The sequence below is a fragment of the Taeniopygia guttata genome, chromosome 13 (assembly GCF_048771995.1).
Source record: "Taeniopygia guttata chromosome 13, bTaeGut7.mat, whole genome shotgun sequence".
NCBI lineage: Eukaryota > Metazoa > Chordata > Aves > Passeriformes > Estrildidae > Taeniopygia > Taeniopygia guttata.
The window spans coordinates 13,704,028-13,724,633 of NC_133038.1; the positions used below are offsets into that span (position 1 = coordinate 13,704,028).

A 20,606-nucleotide genomic window follows, 5' to 3' on the forward strand; every position below is an offset into this window, starting at 1 on the left:
TTTATTCTTGTATTTGGACCACCACAAAGTGTTTGTTTCTGCACTCTCCTGGTGTTCCTGATGGCTTGTTTTGGAATTGCTCCTTTGCAGTTTATTTTGGAATTGCTCCTTTTTGTGGCTTTATGAGTTCTTTATCCTTTGCGTGTAGTTTTGTGTTGGGAGAATATAAAGTACATTGATGCTGGATGGGAGAAGCCAGCAGAGCTCTTGTGTTCTTTCTTCACCACTGAGGTTAGTCCCTTTTTGAAAGTTGTGTTGTCTGATTTGGTTTTCCTGCTCTGTTCTGTAACAGCTCACCTGTGGGATGCTTTGATTGAGCTGAACGAGAAGACAGAGCAGTGCACTCAATTCACTGAGGACTGTAAATGCATTTTTCTGGCTGGCACAGGTGTAGCAAATTGCCCTTTTAGTCCTGTTTACTTGTTTTTCTCATTCAGTCGCAGGTAGTTTCTGCTCCTTGGTGATCAGAGGAGAGCCCTGGATCCCCTGCTGCTGTCTTGTGCTGTGATCAGGGGGCATGTGGCAGAGACACTGTCCCTTCTGTGCCTGGGGGCTCTGCTGTACAAAGCTGTGCTTCAGCTGATTTGAAAGAATGTTTCCAGGTAACTGTGAAAAGCTGCTGCTTTTACAATGAGCACTGAGAATTTGTATCATCTGCCATGTCAGAGCAGCAGAGTGTCTGAGCTGGTGCCTGGTCACATATGGATGGGTGTGAAGATACAGCACTGAGTCCTTGAACTATATGAATTGGTGTAGTTCTGTGAGAAGCACAAAACTGAGCTAAACAAACCCTGTTCTCCTTAAGCTGAGTCCTGAGTTGGTGACTTCTTAGCTTTATAGGATGGGCACTTCACCCATCAAACAGCTCAGCTGCACACAGGGGAACAGCTGGTGTGTGAGGTGTGGTGTTTCTGATTACTGTGACCAGATGTATGAGCAGGTAATATGCCACTATTTTTTATTATATATTGATGAGGAAAGCTAGGAGAGGTAAAGTTATTAACAAATACATGTTTTAAAAGAGAGCTATACAGGTAGAGTCTGGTTGGGAGGGGAATTTGATTTCCCCCCCTGTTTTAGTAACTATAAGTAGCTCTGATTGATCTCAGAAGGGTGCAGTGAACCATTGCTTACAGTACTGGAACCACTTGCAATTTTGGTGGGGGAAGAAGTAAAAATCTTTGCTCTAGGCATTGGTTCTTGCTGTGGGCCTGAGCACAGGCCCCAGTGGCAGGACTGGAGCAGGCTGAGGAGGCACTGAGCTATTCTGCTGTGGGAGGTGGCCATTCCTTTAGCCCATCTGACTCCTCACTGATTTTGCTGGCATGCAGAAAACTGCTCCCTCTCTTTTTGGGCACAGTTTCTGCTGCTGCAGTAGTTTGGAACAGCTCAAGGATTATCTGGCAGCAGTGACAGGTTGAGGTGGGAGTGACCTTCCTGCCAAGCATGGTTCCCCTGGAAGTCACAGCTCACTCCTGAGCTGCTGTCAGAGCAGTTGTGCTGTGCTTGCCTGGCACCACGGGTGGTGAGTGTGGGTTCAGCCAGGCAGCTGTGTCACTTGTAGTTTGTCTTTCAAAGCAGACAGCTTAAATATCAGATTGATGCTTTCTCAGCACTGCGCTGCGGGCTGTAATTCCATCTGCTGCGACACGGTGAAGGTGACACCTGAACAGGTATGTGCTGCTTTCTGGATGTCCTGCCTGTCCCTTCTGCATGCAGAACTGGAGGCACCAGTTTACCTGCTTGTTGGCCTTGCTCACCATGTGATTGTTTGGGAGTCTAGCAAAGCACTCAATATTTTCTCTGAAGTGCTGCTAGAATTTCAGCGTTGTATTTTCATTCATCCTGATCACTGCAGTTTCTGCAGCATCACCAGCCTTTGTCTTCACTGCTTTGGAACAATAGAAGCATCTGTTTATGCCATTGATTTGGCAATTTTTAGAAGGACACTGAACAAAGGATATTATTAGTGAAAAGCAGGAATGTTTAAACACCTCTGCCCATAAAGTCTGTGTTTTTAATAGTTTTGCAGATTCATCACTGATTTTGGAACTTGATAGCAAGTTGGCTCTCTGGATCAGTCTGTAGATTAGATTAAAGTTACTAGACAAGGGCAGCAGGAGTACTTTGTTTGTCAGAGAATTTCATCTTGATCTTTGCAGGTGAGCTGAACTGTGGATAATGATTTATTTAGCTGAGCAGGTTGGGAGTAAGTTGATATGCATGTTGTGAATTCTGCATTGGTGCTGTAGATCAGCATTTGGGTAGAAAGGAATAGAAAGGGTAACACCAAAAAAATTGCTGAAAAAAAATTACTGGCATGGGAGTTGCATTTCATTCAGGTGCTGCTGGTGAAGTAGTAGTGAGTTAAGCAGCAAATTTCAAACCTGCAAGCTCTCATGATGGCTTGCTTAATAGCAGGTGTACAGTACTATAAGGCACAGTGTCAGATCCATTAACCACAGCTTTGACGTAAGGATGAAAATGAATAGCTGAGATATTTTAGGTAATTGCCTTGAGCAGCAGTGATGGTTGTATTGGAGCAGCTTCAGTGAGTTATAAACAAGCTTCAGCTGAGGCCAGATCAAGCAGCTGATGGTTTGCAGAGTGTCTGGTGTGGTTGCCTGGAGAGCAGCACACATGGTGTGTGCAGGCTGCACTCCTCAATTCCTCCTTTTCTGTACCCACAGAGGAGTGGGTGTGCAGATAACACTTTCACCTCCCCAGCTGCTTTAGTTTTACCTCAAGTGTCTTGCAGCAAATACTGGTTTAGACTGAAGGAGACTGACTCATTCAGCTGCTTCTTATCCCTTGGCGTATATAAAGGCTACAAAACCTCGTAGTGATGGAGAAAAAGTGTTACTGAGGGATCTTGGCAAGAAATACTACTTTACACTGTCTGGGAAAAAAAAAAAACAAAAAACAAAACCCTGGCTTTTTCCTTTTTTTATTTGGATGGAAGAAGAGAAAGCACAACTGAGGTAAGCTGGACAGGAATGTCTTTCTAAGTGTCATCTATAAAAAAAATTTAATTATCCATAGAGAAGACTGGCTTTGAGGTAGCTTGTTTTTCAGAACCTTGGTTTCTAAATTCAGGGGAAGGTACGAGTGACCTGGGGTATTCCAGGCCTCACAAGAAAATCTCAGGAGTGAAATCTCTTGTGCCTTAAAGCACCTGCAGATCATCCAACTTGTTTGCTAGGCTGCTTTACAAAGAGGGCTTCTTTTTGTGAGGAGAGCATAGGTGTAGCTCACCATCTTTGTTTCCTGACTACATCCCCTGAAAACTGAGAGAAAGAAAATACCTTGTTAGAGATCAGCAGGAGCTGGGGCTTGATATGGCACAGCACAAAGAAATGTGATTTTCTACATTGCCAGGTTTGTGTGGCCTCTACTAGATTTTAAGAGCTTATTTTGAGCAATTTGTATTTTCCAAGACAAAGCTGAAACTCTTACAGATTTGTGCCTTCTGCTGCTTCACTCAACTTGCAGGGAAGAAAAATATGTGAAAACGGAGGTGGTTTGGCTTGACTTGTTGCAAAACTCCAAAATAATACTCTGTGTGTTCTTCACCAAATGCTTAAAATCCTATTTTGGAATTCACATTAAATAATAGGCAATTAAAAATGTAAAATCTAGTGCCAAATACATCCTTTTGAAAGTATAGCATAAGCTATAGGTATGTGATTGCTTAGGATAGGGCTGTCCATAGGATGTAGCCGTGCTATGTGGATGAAGCCAGTTGGAGTGGTTAGAGCGTGTTATGTCAGATATTTAGAGATTTGGGAAGCTGAATTGAAATCCTCTGCAGAAGAAATTCAAGAATCGCCAGAAAAATAATCTAATCCATAAAAGACACAGCTGTTGCTGTCAGTTTTTGCATTAAAAGCCCCTGGGTGTTTTGGCCCTGGGCAGTGTGGGAGGGAGCCCTGGTCTGAGCTGCAGACCTGGGGCTGCTGTCGCTTCACCTGGGAGCTCTGGGGAGAGCTGCTGCTGTGCGGAGCAAAGCTGGGCGCCAGTGAATGAGCTGGTGATGGCTGAAGGAGCAGACATCGCTGGTGTGTGCTGCAGAACGCTCTGTCTGGCAGACACCCGGGACAGGGCTCTCCATCTGCCGTGGGCTCGGCCCTGCCGGAGCGGCTGCTGCCGTGGGAACCGCGATCCGCCGACCCTTCTGCCGGGACAGAGCCGGGACAGCTCCGGTGTCGAGTTCTTTGTCCTAACAGCCCATCACCTGCGCCGCTGCCGTGTCCTCCCCAACACCCCTCTCACAGCTTCAGAATACAGCTTCAGAATACAGCTTCAGAATACAGCTTCAGAATACAGCTTCAGAATACAGCTTCAGAATACAGCTTCAGAATACAGCTTCAGAATACAGCTTCAGCATTGTGCTGCAGTCTGCTGCCAGATGCTCCGAGTGCTCCCAGAGGGAGTAAGGACTTTAGCCATCTTTGGGGAAGCGCTATGTGCCACTGGGGGTCACAGCAGCCAGCGGGGCTCAGCTTTGTATTCAGATGCGCTGGCCTGCGAGCTGCAGACATTCCAGATACTTGTGTTCGTTTTGGCTGTATCCAGGCACGCACTCACAAAGAGCAAGATGCGTGCAGTGAAGTATAAATCCCGTCCTCTAGTGACTCAAAGCACTGTTGTGTGCGCATACATGCTTAACAGATTGTATAATTAGCTGGCTTTGTGAGCTGGCAGCATGTATGACTCTCCAGCAGCCCCCTAAAAACCCTGTGTGGTGTAGGGAGCGTATGCGGGTCCTTGAGCTGCCTGTATGGGTGCGGTGATGGGTGCTGGGCACAAGGGAGGGGCCGCATGCCCTGTGCCCGCAGAGAAGCGCTTCCCAGCCGGTGCCACCACCTCTGCCTGTGCCTGGGCGCTGGGCTGGCAGCAGCTCTTCCCTTGCCCTGGGGCTGCTTGGCTGGCTGTCCCCGAGGCAGACGGGCTCAGCGGATGGGCGGCCCAGCGCCTCGGCGTGCGCAGCCTGCGACAGCCCGTCAGTTCAGTGCGGCGCTGGCCCGGGCTGGAGCGCTGTTGCTGGCAGCGTTTAATTGAGGAGCGCTGATCGCGGGGCTCTCTGCAGGCTCTCCCGGCCCTGCAGCACGGGCACAGCACGGGCACAGCACGGGCACAGCGGTGTTTGTGAGCCCGGGGCTGGCGGTGCCCCGGCACGGCATGGCTGGGCTGGGCCGGGCCGCCCGCCCGGAGCAGCGCCGCGGCTGTGCCGTGCCCGGGGGTGGGAGCGGCACCGGGCCCGGCGCTGCGTGCTCGGGATTTCACCGGAGCCGGCAGCAGGGCAGCCACCGTGACCTTGACAATCCTTATCGAGATGGAAAGGTGCAGCGAGGGAGCCAATTCCCGGCCGGCCGGGCTGGCAGCGAGCGCTGCTGCGGCTCCGGGAGATGCCGTCCCACAGCCCGGCTGCCCGAGGGCCGGGCGGTGTGGATCGAAGGGCTCGGCTTCTGCAGCTGTTTGCATGCATTTATCACTCATAATGAGCCCGAAGGCGGTAGCAAGGCGAGCTGTGGCAGCTGGAGAAGACGGGCCACTTGAGAGGAGCAGGTTTAATGATGATTCTGTGGCAGGTGGAGTTCGTCTGTGGGTTGGAGCTCTGGTGAGCCACCAGACAGCCCATCCCAGCAGCAAGCGGGCTGTGGTTTTCCCCAGTGCTGGTGCTGACACTCCTGTGTCCCTGGTGCGCTGTGGACAGCTGAGAGCCCCAGCCCAGCTGGGGATGCCCTGCTCAGAACGCGCTGGGTGCTGCTCTGTGCCTCAGCAGAAACACTTCTGGGAGGGCTTGGAGGGTGCAGAACTGCCGGCCTGGGAAGAGGAGCAAGGAAAAGCTGTGCAGAGGGAGGTGGGAGAGATGTTTTTTACAGGGGCAACAAACCCTTAGCCTGACTCAGTTGCTGATGTCTTTGTGCTATGGATCCAACACAATTCTCCCTCTCTCCCCTGCGCTAGCACGTGTACTTGTACAGTCACATGCTAATTCAGGTTAAATAACTGCATCTCTTAGAAATTGATCCTTTTCTAAGATGTGCTTCTAATCCTGAAGCGTGTCCCAGGAAAGTGACACTGTACAGATAAAGCAACCCTTGCTGTGTGAAAAAGTAATCAACACTTACTACTATGAATATGTGCTATAAAATGAAAAATGCTGCATTCTTGAAGAAATCTAAGTATTGTTAGAGCTTGACTGTGGCACTTCTGTTGCTGAGGCTGCACTGCAGCTTTGGATGCAGATACTTAAAATTCATTGGTTTGTCGTGTTTTGTTTTTTTTTTCCCTCTTGACAAGGATAGAATAAAACCTGTCTTTCTCCATGGCTATAGGAACATACCCTTGTGTATTTTTTGTTGGAAGAATTCAGGCATTTACTGATGTCTTTGATAATTCCTTTCTAAATGCTTAGCTTAGAGCATTTGCATAAAACCTTATCTTGCTAAACAAGTTCAGGTTTTTTTGAGCTTTAGAGGATCTAGGAGTTTGGATGTGTACTAATGTCACCTCCTTCATTTTTGGATGTGGAGCAGCTATGATGGTGGTAGTGACACAAGTGTCTCTGCTGTCAGACAAGCCAGGAGCTTGTCTGAGGTACATACCTACTGCATGTGTGTGGGAAAAGTGGGAACACAGAAACAGCAAAAAAACACAATCTGGGGGTTTAGCCACCTTCACCAGGGTATACTGGAAAGAGGAAGATTGTTCCTTTGGAAGGAAGGAGGTTCTTGTGCTCTTGGTCATAACCTAAAGTAAAATAGTAGCTAAATATTAATAATGAGACTATGTAAGGCGTGTCTGTGCCACATACCTGGAGCATGAAGTGTGAGCAGCAGTGATAGTGATATTTATGCCGGGTCTCTGCTTAGGGGAAAGAAATGCTGTCTGTTTTGAACTGAGGAATAACTGAAAAACCAAATCCTCACCTGGCTTGTGCCATTTCTGAGCTTGCAGAAGGACTCTTAAGTGGGCTTTAAACTACCCAGGATAGATGGGAAAGGGGAATGCAAGAGAGCAAGTGGCATTATAACTTCCATGTTAACACAAATTTGATCTGTTGGCAAAATATATTCATAGTGGATCATTAAAAATAAATGATGTTTGTGGGAATAAATCAATCAAACTCACTTGGTGATGCAAATCTCACTTTTGCTGTCCTCAGAAGCGTGAGCAGCCTTCAATAGTTGTTGATTTGTATCGACTCCCTTGCAATGTGTGAAATACTGAGCTATGTTTAGTGCTTTGTACAGTTCTGCCTATAAACAGTTTGGCATGGGTTTTTTGTGGCTTAACTACATGGTAAATCAAGGCTTTGTTGCTTTGGATGAAAAAGATATTAAACCTATTAATTTTATATTCTTACCTTCTAACTCTACATCTCCTAAAGTTTTATTCTCACAAGGTTGTTCTGGAAATTTGTTCTTATTCTGACATTTCTGTTCATTTTTATACAATATGGCTTTTCAGGCTCTGAGAACACATTGCCTCAACACTTACAGTGACAGTAGTAGATTGTAAAGCTCATATTTGAATTCCAAGTGCTGCATTCATGAGCTGAGGGCTGTGCAACCTGGACTTTCTCCTCTTTGGGTCAGAAGTGAATTGCCATGTTTTCATTTTCAAAGGCCATCCTCAGTGGTAACTCACAAGGCTGAATCTGTTGAAATAGTTTTGGTTTGCCACTCTTGAAGGAATGGCAATGGATTGCAGTCTGCACGGCTATGCTTATGCTTGGGTGAGTATTCTGTATGTGGAATCCACAGCTGCTTTGCAAGCAGAAGGATTTTTGTTCTCCTGTGTTCTCCACTGCTCTGACATCATCTCAACGAGGCATTTGATCTGATTCTTGCAGGCAGACAGAGTACTCCTGTCCATGCCTGGTACTGCTGAGTTTACAGTGGCATTGAAGGGGTCCTGTGAGCCCCCTGAGGCCCCTTGGGGGTTCATGTGGCTTGGGAGCTTCCTCTATGTAGAAGGGTTCTGCTCTGTCTGGCCACATTTCCAGGGTGGCAGGCTGATGTCAGATCAGAGCCATGCAGTAATGTTTTCAGAACTAGGCACTGCAGAAGAGCGGAGTGCCTGCAGCTGGTCTCACTTAGGGCAAGGAGCAGAAAAAGATGCTCTGGTGATGCCCTGCTGCTTGCCTAGACTGTGTTCTGCAAGGGGTGCAGAGAGCCTGCCAGTGTTGCTGTTGGGGATTGGGACTGTCAGATAGCTCTATAACTCAACATTTATAATGCAAGAATAGCAAGCAGGCAGCCCTACCAAAGCTGCTGTAAGGATGAGCAATTAGCCCAGTGCTAGCAGGAGGTGAACCTGGAGCAATGTGCATGTAAAACAAACTCCTGTGCCTCCCTTGTCCTTTCTAAACAGGGTTTCATACTTGCAATGCTTGTTTTCTACACTGGGGAGATGAGATGAATCCAGTGATGCCACCCTAGGGTTGTCTATCTTCCCACTTTGTGTCATGTGAACAAAGGGCACAGGAGCTGACAGGAGCAGCTTGCAGGAGGCATTTGCTGTTCACAGAGCATGCTGGTGAGAAGTACAGCACCATGCTTTGCTTCTGAAGGAATTCAGGTTTGTAAGCACTGTACATGAAGTGTAAATTCAGTGCCTGTTGAAGACCATTTGTGGAGTGAATCCCAAATCTCTTCTCTGTCGTTCCTGCCTGGATGGTCAGCCCAGTGCTCGCTGGTCCTGAATGCTGAGGTAGGGCAGTTATTCCATACTTGCCTTCTGGCTGGGATCTCAAATATTTATCTTTTTGTGACAGTAGCTATTGGTTCCCTGTTCTAGGAGCTGTATTGTGGGGGGAGTTTGTCCTATCCACCTCCTTATCTTACGGCATCTTGCCAATATAAACTGCTGCCACCCACACTAGGCAGCCTTTCAGGGAAGCAGGAATGCAGGCTGTAAGAGCAGAGACAGAGCCTTTCCAGTTCAGAATCTCCCAAATATGTCAGGGAACTAGTCTGACTACTCTGGGTGCTTGGTAGGCAATTTACCCCATACTCCAAAGTGACCAGTCCCCTTATTCAAGAACAGTTGAGCTTCCAAGTGAAGGGAAAGCTGACTTAGTTTTAGTTAATCTGCTCAGGCTGTGCTTGTGGCAGGGCTGCTTTTTGTCCTAGAAGAACTGAAAGCAAACTTAAAAACCAGTGTCAGCTATTTAGAATTAAAGACGTTTGAATTACTTGCATGGTTCAATTCCAATTCTTGCATGCTTTTAATTCAGTGGTGTTGTACTGTTCTCAAGTTGTACCTTACACTTTTGTATCTTTTCTGCTTAATTGGTTCAGGAAAGCATGTGGGATATAGAGGCTGGCAGGCAAGTTAATGTTGTGAGAAGCCTCATCTCCCATTTCTTGACTTTTTAACCTTGAACTATCCCAGGAATTTTTGCATTTGAGTGATTAAGAAGGTATGACTGACCTCCTGCTTGCAGAACCGGTTTGTTAATCACTGGGAATGATCTAAAATCTGCAAGTGGTTTTTGATAGCCTTCTCCTTGCAAATAACTTCGTTGTTCTTTGCTTGCAGAGGTAAATGATCTGCACTGAAAAGACATACACAGGAAACAGACTGTCAGTGTGTGCAAAATAGAGCTTGTGAACATACAGACCTTTTCAGAAGTAGATAGAACAAGCAAGCAGCTGGCTGTACTGGTTTTCTAGGCATACTTGTACCTGGTGGGATCATAAACCCTGTATTATATAGATTAATATATCTGTGAATCTGTTTGACTAATAGAAATGGATAAATGCATTTGTGCTCAGAATACCTGAAATCCAGACTGATGCCTGACTTTCAGGTGTCTTTGGTGTCTCCTGATCTCTTTTGTGGAGAATCTGCTCAGGCAGTATGTGACTAATTTCTGTACAAAGGAAGAATTTAAATGTTACCTGCACATGTGAAAGCAGTAGAGAGTCTAATTGGCAAATTACACACAACTCAAGATCACCTTACAGAGGTTACCCTCATGGCCTGGCCAGAAAACATCACTGAGTTCTTGAATGTCAGTAAAAATGCATAAAATTATGATAGCTTGGAAAATAAGCTCTGAGGATAGATGCTGGACTTGCTTATCCTAGAGGTGGCCCAATGCATGAAGCATCAGGGGCCAGGAGGAAATAAAAGGGCAAAGAGGTCTTCAGGAGGCTGAGAAGATGCTCAATAACCATGGCAATGGAAACAACCACTTCTGAAAAGCAAACAGCTCTGCAGTTTGAGTTGCTTGAGGAGATGTGTTGTTTATTTTAAGCCATTTCTCTTGGTAATATTTATGTTGTAGTTTAAGCAAATTTGTTTGGTTTACACTAACAGCTTTATATATGCTTTTTTTCTTCTCAGAATTGACCTCATTTTACTGTAAGAGTGTAATTTGTTCCCAGTTATCCTTTATCACAGCAAGACCAAGACCACACACTGGCAGTCTCTGAAATGACTTGAGGTAACCAGAAGTTTAAGGTGACTGGGCCTTTGTGTGGGTTTTGGCATAATGTCTCCCAAACTTTGAAATGTTGTATTTGATCTCTCGTAACTGTACTCTCCTTGGAGTATAGTTAAGAAGCTTCTCAAATCTGTGGTCACTTCTTAAAAGCTTCTTGTTACCTGGCAAGCACATTCGTGTCCATGATTTCCCTCTGCTAATGGTGGTCCTGAATTGGGCCTTTCTGCTCCTCTGGGAGAAGTCTCCCCCTCCCTCTCCTCTGCAGTTGGTGGGGTTTTGGTGCCACTGAGGTGTGACTTGGCCTGGCTGTGTGCCTGCTGAGGATGCTGCTGTTGGGGATGAGCTGTTCCCATTGCCTGTTTCCTAAACTGCTGTTGGAGAGGGAATCCAAGGCAGCGTTTCATTGTGCACAGGTGTGTGGAGATGGGGTGAGGAAAGCTTTGCCAGCAAGATCATGAAACATTCACTGCCACACCTGCAGCCTCCAAAGGCAATCCTCCCTGCAGTGAGAGAAGATGCTCCCAGGGAAAATAGTTACTATAGTGACAAATGGCCCTGGTGTGTGTGAGGGCTGGATCACCAAGTTGAGTAATAAATGTGTAGGTGTCTATTTTTAAAAGCTTTTGTGAGGAGGAGATTGCAGACAAATTTTCTAGGACTACAGCAAAGTGATAGGTTTTTCTGTGCTGAAGTTTAAAAATAATCATCGTCTGTCTTGAGAATGAGATGACCTCATTAAAAACAAAGAAGCTTGTATGTCATCGTGTGGAGCCTCCTGGCAGTGATTCTTGCAGCAGCCTTCTGAGTTCCAGTGGCAGCTCTGCTGGAAGTTTGAGTTCCTCAAAACTCCGTATGCACAGCAAGCCCGGTGTCACAGCTGGAACTGAGGTGCCTTTAGCTCATTCTCTATCCTGGTCTGTGTAGCACATCCTCACTCATAATGAGCAGCGACTTTTATTCTAACAAGAAATGAAGAATTGCTGTGTAAAAAAAAAATAAAATAAACAGAAGCCATTGAAAATAAAACCTGACTCCAAGCTTCTCCTGCAAAATGCTGTGTTGAAAAGGTGTTTGGTTTTGTAAGGAAAATGGTATGAGTGTGAGTATCTGCCACAACTCATAATTCTGTCCTCTGTCTTGACTTCTTGCCCAAGGGCTTGTCTGCCTGACACACTTGCTGTGTACCTGTGATGCAGGAGGGAAGGGGAGAGCTCAGCAGGGCTGGTAGGGTGTTTGCCAGGGTTTGGTGGCTCATGCTGCTGCTGTAAGAGGAGCTGACATGATGGTCCTGAGTGATCCAGGTGCTGCCTGTGTTCCTGGTGCAGTGAGCTGCTGCTGTGGGTACAGCAAAGTGCAGAAATCCCCTGGGCTGTCCTCTCGCCCTAAAGTCATGAGGGATTTCATAGGGGCCATGTGATCTGTCCTGCTCTGATTTCAGTAAGGCTCTCCTGTTTAAATGCCTTTCCTTTGTTAGGGGCTCTGAGGAGCCCTGCAAACACAGATTAAGTGGGGTTATGCACGCTGTGAGCCTGGCCCTCTTTATGAACCTTCCCTTCTCGGGGACCAAGCCCGGTGTTTGCTAAGTGCACATCCACCTGTGTGCACTTACAGCCTCGGGGCTGTGAGCCTCACCAGGAGCTGCTCCTGGTTTACTGCTGGAGGCCCCCAATTGATACCAAAATGCAGCAGTTACAAAAATAGCATTTCCTGGTTTAGGCAGTTCAGAATTGATTTCTGTTACCACTGCAGTATTAACTCCAGATTTGTAAGTGGCACAGGTCACCCATCTCCAGCTCCCGCTAGGAACCTCTGTACAGCCATGTTTAACAAACCTTCTGCCAATCAAAAACTGGTTATACAAGGATTATTTGCCTTCAGTTTCCCATGTAATGAGGTTTTTGATTGACAACAGTGGAGCTCAAGAATATAGAAAGGCTTTCTGAATCTAAGATGAGCAAGTTTTCATTTAATACTGTTTGCACATGATAACATTGGCTTCTAGTTTTATCTGTGATAGAAACTGAAGGTGATCAAAAATAAGAAATATAGAAACCCTTCTCATTTTAAAATAATGTGACTAGGAAATAGAGGCAGGAAGCTAACTTTGTGTTTCATGCTGTGGGAGTGGGATTTGGACATAATTTGCTGTACAAATAGTTGAGCTACTGTGGGCAAACATTTTGCAAGCATGGAAGTGTCTTGGGGTGTTCACCATGGCTGGTGGTGAGCAGTGGCTTTACCCTCGTGCTGCCTCTGCCTGAAGACTGTCAGATGCTCCTCAGATTAGGAAGTTGGGTGATACTGTTCTTTTACCTCTGTTACCAGGATTCTGAACAGTGACCTTGACCTGCTGTGTGTGGTGGTTGCTCTGGGTACCTGTTTTCCAGGTATAACCGATGTCTGATGGTTGTTGGAGCAAAGGGAGCATGGCTGGGAGGTACAAAATCTCCTGTCCCAAAGTTTCATCTCTTTTAACTAGGCCAGTTTGGGTTTCATAAGAAATGCTATATGTACAGACCTTAATTTTGCCCCTTGGTTCCCTCTTTGTGGCTGGAGATCAGAAGTCACAGGGTCAGGATTTTCTGAACTTTTGGGTGTGTTGCTTTCCTGTGAAAACTGGACGAATGCATCTGAAGGTTTCCCTAAGGAAGGAGGGTAAGGAATGTACAAACCACTTTTGGTTTCCTTCCTTAGTTACAGGCAGGGTGCTGAAAGGGGAGCATTTTTGTGCATTGCTGCTTTGAGTCCAGCTATAGGGAGAACCTATTGTGTGGTAATGTGGTTTCCTGAGCTGATGAGATTTTTTCAAGGCAGCTAGGAAGCTTTGTGAATTGAAAAGGAGAGGTTTCAAAGGAATAGTCCTGCAGATGTGTCCTAGCTTCAACTTCCCACATGAGGAGGAACAGTCCTGTTTTATGCAGCGCTAAGGCACTAACTAAATCATGCCCTGCTGTGAGAAAGAAGCTTCTCCTTTTGCTCTTTAATCAGTCATTGTGAGTATGCTGGGGGAAACACTGCATTTTTGGATCCCTTCTGGAAAATTTCTTTATTTTAGTCTTCATAACAACCCCTAAAACCATACCTTAAAACAAGGAAATAATCTTTTTCTTTCTATGCTGTATTCAGAGTCTTGCTACACAACATATTACATGTCTTTCATCTGATTGTACCATTGCTACTTTGATTTGTGACAGTTTTTTCCACAACAGCTAGGGAAAGGAGCTTAGAAAAGTATGTAATATGGTTGTAAAGCTGCAGTTACTTGGGGAAATAGCTAATTTGTCTATAAAAGTGGAATTACAGTCTTAGTTACAAAACTAATTGTTATCTTGTTTGCTAGTTGAATGACAGATTTCTCCTCTGTACAACTGGGATAGTTGGAAGCTTTGGGCAGCCAGGAAAGAGGGCATTAGTCTGTGCTTGGTGATGGGTGCTCCTTGTGAGATATGCTGAAAATATCAGTCTCAAAAGTGAAATAATTGTCTGTTTCTGAGCCCTAGTAACTGGCAAGTCTCCAGTTGGCTTGTGGCATTGCTATAGCAGACTGATCCTGCCTTGCTTTTTTTTTCCTTTTTCCAAAACTCTAACTGAAAGAACTGGCTGGATGTAGTTCATGCATTGCATTTCATATGGAAAATAGGAATAAGCATCCTTCAGTTGCTTGGTCCTGGCTTCCTATTCAGTCTGACAGTTTCTGAGCACTTTTATAAGGAATTCAGCTGCTTCTGACAAAATAAGACCGTGACAAAAGCTGAACAGAAGCTTTATAAGTTTGGTGTTACACTTTGGAGCACCAAAGTTGGCACTACAGTACCATTCCCTGATGGAAGTATTCCAAAGACCGAGGGCTGATAGTGCAGCTTCACACTGCTTTTTGTTTCTTACCAAGACAGGGTTTAATATTAATGTTAGATGGGAATCCTGAGCAGAATTCTCAATTCTGAGCAGAATTCTCAGAATTCTGCAAGACACTTCACTCAGAGTGTAACACAAATTAATTTACTGAGGTGTGTTTTATGTCTGCAGCACACCCTCACCTAATGTACTCTCAGTATGGGTTTAATTACTGCTCTGTGTTGAGGGATTCTTGCTTGGATCACTCACCAAGAGCGCTGAGCAGCGTGGCTGGGACGTGGGAGATGCATGGCTCCTGCTTTAATCACTCTGCAGGGCTGGATGGAGCTGGTGTGCAGCGCCAGGGACTGCAGACACAGGATGGGCTTGCACCTCTTCTTACAAAGCTCTCTGCAGAAGTGGCAGAGCAGCAATCGTGCCACCAATTCACAGCAGTATTTAGTGTTGCTAACCAAGTGCTGCACTGGAGAAGAGCCCTGGGATTGCTGTGCCTTGCAGCCCCACCTCGATTCCTGGGGGTGGTTGTGGGCACCACAGTATAAACTGACATTAAACCATTAGAGAGTGTCAGGGGATGGCCACGAGGATGGTGAGGGGTCTGGAGGGGCAGCTGCTTGAGGAGTGGCTGAGAGCACTTGGTCTGCTCAGCATGGAGGAGACCGAGGGGAGACCTCATTGTGGTCTGCAGCAGGGGGGCAGGTGCCCATCTGTACCATGAGCATGACAGCACTTGAGGAACAGCATGAGGCTGAGCCTGGAGGTTTAGGTTGGATAGAGGTGGAAGTTTTTTCAGCCAGAGCGTGCTGGGCACTGCCCAGGCTCCCCAGGGAATGGGTATGGCACAGAGGCTGCCAGAGCTCCAGGAGAGTTTGGACAATGCTCCCAGGGATGCACAGGGGGCATTGCTGGGGGGTCTGTGCAGGGCCAGGAGCTGGACTGGATGATCCCTGTGGGTCCTTTCCAGCTCAGCATATTCCATGGTTCTGTGATCCCAGCATGACTGTGCCCCTCTCAGGGATGGGAGCGCTCCATCTGGTTCAGCATTTAGCACTGTGCCCTCCCTCTTCCTACCTGTGCTGCTCCCACATGAACCCCTACGGTTAAATAAAGTGCCATTTTCAGAGAGGGGGAAAGTGTTAACCCTGGTGTTTAACTTAACATTGCCAACACGTTTGCTACAGCACTTTCATCTCTGTTATCTCCAGAGAGTGGCTTGTATCTGACCTTGCTCTGCATTTTTACCCTTGTGCATCTTTGATTTGATCAACTCAGAGCAGCACATATTGGGTACTCAGGCTGAGGAAACAGCTTGATCCACAGGGAAGAACATGGGATAAGGAATAGCAATCACAAGCATTGAGATTCTGTTTTATTTTCAGGTAATCTCTGTTTTCTATACAAACACAATTTTGGTACACAGTCTAGTACAGTCTAGATTAAGAACTGTAAAAATAAACTCTTCAGTGAAACTCTATTGAGAAAGTTTTACAGTTCCATCTTGTGAAGCTCTGAGTTCTTTTGCAGAGCAGAGCTTTAAATTAAATTGAAATTTTCTGAGAGAATAGTGATTGAAACTGCTTTATATGGCAAAGGCAGTGTGTTGAAAGGGAAATGCAACAGCAGGTAAATTAGAGGTGTTAGTGGCTTTACAAAATGTTCCCACCCCATTCTTACTGCATACCAGACTTATAGGTCATATTGAGGGGGAATTACATTAGTTGTTAGATGTTGATCTTATGTTGAAGACTTACATATAAGTTGAAAGCTATATCTTCTGGATGAAGGCTTTTTTCCTAAAATTCCTCCTAACAATGAGTGACTGTAAGATGTTAATATGGGAGTAGCAGCTGGTTCTCAGTGCCTCCAGATGATGTCTGCTCAGAACTTAGTGAAACTCTTTGTCAGCCCTCCTTAATTCCCTTTGGGTAGGGAGGACTTGCTGGAAAGCTGTGCAGCCTCCTGCAGTGGGTTGCAGAGCTGCTCTGTCCCCCTCTGGCTCCCTGTGATGTGCTGCTTGCATGTGGCAGAGTTGGTGCAGCTCTGTAGGTGCTTGCTGACCCCTTTGCTCTCGCTGTGTGCCTGCCTGGAGGGACTGTGGTGTTGTACAGTGTGTCCTGTGCTTTCTGCCACAAGGGCTTCTCTGGGAAGGCAGACTCAGCCCCCATCCATCCATCCATCCATCCATCCATCCATCCATCCATCCATCCATCCATCCATCCATCCATCCATCCATCCATCCATCCATCCCTCCATCCCTCCATCCCTCCATCCCTCCATCCCTCCATCCCTCCATCCCTCCATCCCTCCATCCCTCCATCCATACACCGCCCAGAGCCCTGGGCTGTGTGATGGATCTCTGGGCATATTGTGCTTTTGGCAGCTGGGGATGTGAGGCACCTGCAGGATTAATTCCTCCTGGCTTGTGCCTCCCTGCAGCGCTGTTTGGTTTGGAGTTTTGTTGGTGCAAGCTGAACCTCATTAGCTCTGAGTCAAAGGGAGGAAAGGGATGTGGTGTTGGTGATTAAAATCTGTACAGCCACTCAAGGAGTGGGTACTCTCAGCTTTGTGTTTTGCCATACAGGCCTTCAGAGTGTTGCTGGCTGTGGTCTGTAGTAGAAAAACTCATCAGAGCAGTGCTGTGGAAATACTTCCTTGTTCGGACAGAGTGGGTTACATGTTTTCTGATACTGAGAAACTAATCTTGTTTGTCATTAATGAAACAGAGCATATTGCAATGCAAATGAGAGAAGTTGCATGACAAGTGGTCCCACAGTCCTCAGCACTTGCTATTGATTGTTCAGTCTTACTTATTCATGCTATGCAAATTGCATTTCTCATCTTGCTCCTTCTTGTCTATGTATTTTTGGTACAGGACTTGCCTGCAAACAGTCTTGTTCTTTCACTGGGGAGGCAGGAATTGTTTCTGGCAAAGTTCTTAATGTTCCTTTGTCGAGCGAGTACTGGCTGAGCCAGGGAAGGCTGCAGAGCTGTGTCAGAATGAATTCATCTTGCTCTAACTTCAGATAGAGAAAGGGAAGAGTTAGTGGTGTATTATTTGATAAGAACAAAGGCTTTAAAATAGTTTTCAGCTCTCTTTGGTTTTGATACTGAAGCCCTTGTGGCATTTGTTTTCTAGTCAGTTGTTTGGAACAAGGCATGTGGGAGTGTTCTTTTATTCATGCTAAATATTATTTTGCATTTCAGGTATACTAAACCACTGACCTTTGCTGACTGCATCAGTGATGAGTTGCCCTTAGGATGGGAAGAAGCTTATGACCCTCAGGTCGGAGTCTATTACATAGACCACAACACCAGTAAGTGACATGCTGCTGTGTTTTTGCAGAGCAATTTCTGCCTCTGTTAAAGTATACTGAACACAAAACCACAGAGTTGCTAACAGCATGTTTTAGAGTCGATGAGACCTGCAGCTTGTGGAATTAAATCCTGTCCTTCTCCATCATACAAAGTACTTCCCTCTCTAAGCAGGAATTTGAGACCTTTTGGGTTGCAGTCTTCTAATTGGCAGCCACGTTCAAGCCAATACTATGGACACACCTCTGTCAGAATTGGTTCTGCTGAGGAGTCCAATTGGGTAGCAGTGATCTGGAGTTTGTTCTTAGCCTGGAATTTGTCCCTGTTGGCAAGACCATCAGAAGCAGTGCAAAGGTCTTGTGCTGATTCCCCTGGCAGGGGTGAACTGAATGAGCACGAGCTCCTTTGGCTGCAGGAGCTCACACTGCCTTTGCTGGAGACAAAACCCTCAAGTAAGCTCGGGATGTCCTGTTCAGGGTTCAGGCTTGGGGTGTCTTCATCCTGTGTCCTCAAACTAAGCCACTGCTCACACCCTTTGCTAGATTGCTTCATTGACCAAAAGAGTTAATTTTGTAAGCTCATTTGAATTATAAGAAAATACAGCATTTGTTATATCGTTACAGACATTACTAGAATAACTGTAATGGGTTGTGCTAGAACAAATCCCCTGGAAAACTAATAAGCAAAACAAATAAGTGACTTTGATTCTCTTTACAGAACAGCTCTAGCAGCAGCCCAGAAATTCACAGCACAGCCATGTCCAGGCCCTTTTAGGGGAGCTTGCAACTCGTGGTGAAAGAAACTTTGAAAATACAAAAGTGCCTCGAAGTTGTGTGTTTTCTAAAATCTACTTCTAGGCCTTCAACTGAGGACTTTTTTTTTTTTTGGAAAATGACATGATTCTTTTAAAATAAAAATACGGAAGTCTGGTGCATTTTTTTCCTTGGTCCATTTTTATCCCCCCTTGGGTATCTTCATCTTCACACCCTTCCCTTTTTCAAAATTGCCATAATTTCACCTGGCCTGAGACTGCACCCTCCAAGCTTTACCAACTTCACTTGAGTATTAAAAATGCAGAATGAAAAAAGCCTATTCCCAAAAGGCCTAACTGACCCCCACAATACAAAAATCGTAAGTTTCCAGATGTAAAGGTGACACAAATATTTTTATTTAGAATTTATGTAAATCCTGTGATTTTAGGATGACATATCTTTAAATGGCTTCATCCTAAGTATTTTTCTGTAAGGTAGGGGATGTTGATTTTTCTTTTTATTGGAAAGGGTAGGCAAGTCTACAGGATCACACAAAGGAGATCTGCAGGGGAGAGGAGTGGACTAACTTTGCTTTAGAAGGTGCTGAGTTGTAAGGCACAAATTTGGATCTAGAGGTGTGTAAGACCAGGTCTGGTGTCCATTTCACAGTCTAGGAATGGGAAAATAGCCTTGACCTGAAGCTGTGGGACATGGAAGCTGTTGGACCCCTGAAGTATTTAAGTTAGAAGAAACTCCATCATTGTTAAGTTTGAGGTTGGACTCAGCGGTTCTAAAGGCCTCTTCCAATCTGAATGGTTGAATGCAGCTGGGACAAGCCAAACATGGTTTTATTTATACATTTGAGTTGGTGCAGGGTGAGCATGCAAAGGTCTGGTTGCAGGTCAGGTCTGTGCCTCTCACAGGCACCACAGGATCAGGGGCTGGCAGAGAAGCCTTCCAGCTGTGCTGACACCTGCTTAGTAACAGTGCCTTTCAAAAAGTTCCACTTTTTGTAAGTGGGATGTCAGATGCCTCAATATTTAAATGAGAATTTCAACTAAAAAGTTGAAAAGAAGAGGAACAAACTCATGGCATGTTTCTTGTGCCAGCTCTAATGCAGATCACGGCAGAGCAGAGCACATCCATTTACCTAAACCTAATCAAGCAGCTCATCTTTGTGGTTTATGTTGAAGTAGCCTCTGGAGAGTGTCCAAAACTTTCTTCCTCTCCAAGGTCTCTTGCAGGAAGGAACTGCTGAGGCTGGAAGGGAATGGAGCCACATTGGGTCTTGCTCATACTGCACAAGTATTTGACACTAATTATCATGAACGAGCCCAAGGATAGACTTAAATGAACTCTAAAGGCAGGAGCCATTAAAAGAAGCAAGATGGACAACAACTGTAACCACCTCTCTGAGGGAAAATAAATACAATTAAATTGAATTGAGTACCCAGAATATTCCTAATACAGTATTAATGCATAGCCTTGAGTGTGGCTCTCTGGGAGAACTTTGGAGTGTGATTTGCACTAAGGAATGATGCTGATGCAAGCATCATAAACCTACATTCCTCCGACATGAAGCAAGCAGATTTATTTATGACAAGCTCAACATTAAATTAGGAATTCACAAGACAACAAATGATGTAATAGCCTGCATTTCTATAGTTCTTTCATCTCACTTCTGAATGTATTTTGCATTTCTCGGTAGCTGGGGCTCAGTGAGAAATCTTGGCCAACACTTTCATTGATTGGTTTTACATGTTTGAAAACGAAAGCTCAGAGCTGCAATCAAGGGGTAACAGTTAGTGCTTTGATTACTGAATAGGTTGAGATGAATATTTAGAATAAATCTGGACACAAAGCATTTCAATACCTCAGCGTGTTAGCCATCCTCTCTGTGAGCTATCTGCTGAGCATGCCCTGGGTCTGATTGTGGATGGGCTTGGAGCACTGGCAGTGCTTCACCACCTCACAGAGGTGTTCAGGATTGGAGGCTTTTGCAGTCTTCCTCCTCATTGCTTATAATAGAGGAATTTTCCTGCAGCAGCTTCCACCACCCTTCTTGGGATTAGAGGAAGAATGGGCTGCTAGTCTAAGGAAAGACTGGATATAAGCAGGCTTGAAGACTTACGTTGAGGTAGACTTACCTGGATCAGACCTCAAGAGGTACTTTGCCAACATACTTTTTATGCTGGAAATTAGAGAGCCCTAAGTCACAGTTGCTG

At 45.7% G+C, this 20,606-nt stretch overlaps 1 protein-coding gene across 3 annotated transcripts in view; it reads left to right on the plus strand.

The window, feature by feature from the left end:
- WWC1 (WW and C2 domain containing 1) overlaps window positions 1-20,606 on the plus strand; it is a 65,084-nt gene that overhangs the window by 12,095 nt on the left and 32,383 nt on the right. Inside the window, exons 1-2 of one of the 3 annotated variants that reach the window (XM_072935343.1) lie at window positions 687-1,673; window positions 17,522-17,631. Coding sequence is in view for 2 of the 3 variants with exons in the window: in XM_012575419.5 (XP_012430873.2) it covers window positions 2,956-2,981; window positions 17,522-17,631 (136 nt within the window). In the remaining variant the exon portion in view is untranslated. Of the gene's footprint in view, window positions 1-686; window positions 1,674-1,699; window positions 2,982-17,521; window positions 17,632-20,606 lie in introns of those variants that run through there. The other 2 variants (XM_012575419.5, XM_030283703.4) reach the window with 2 other exon arrangements.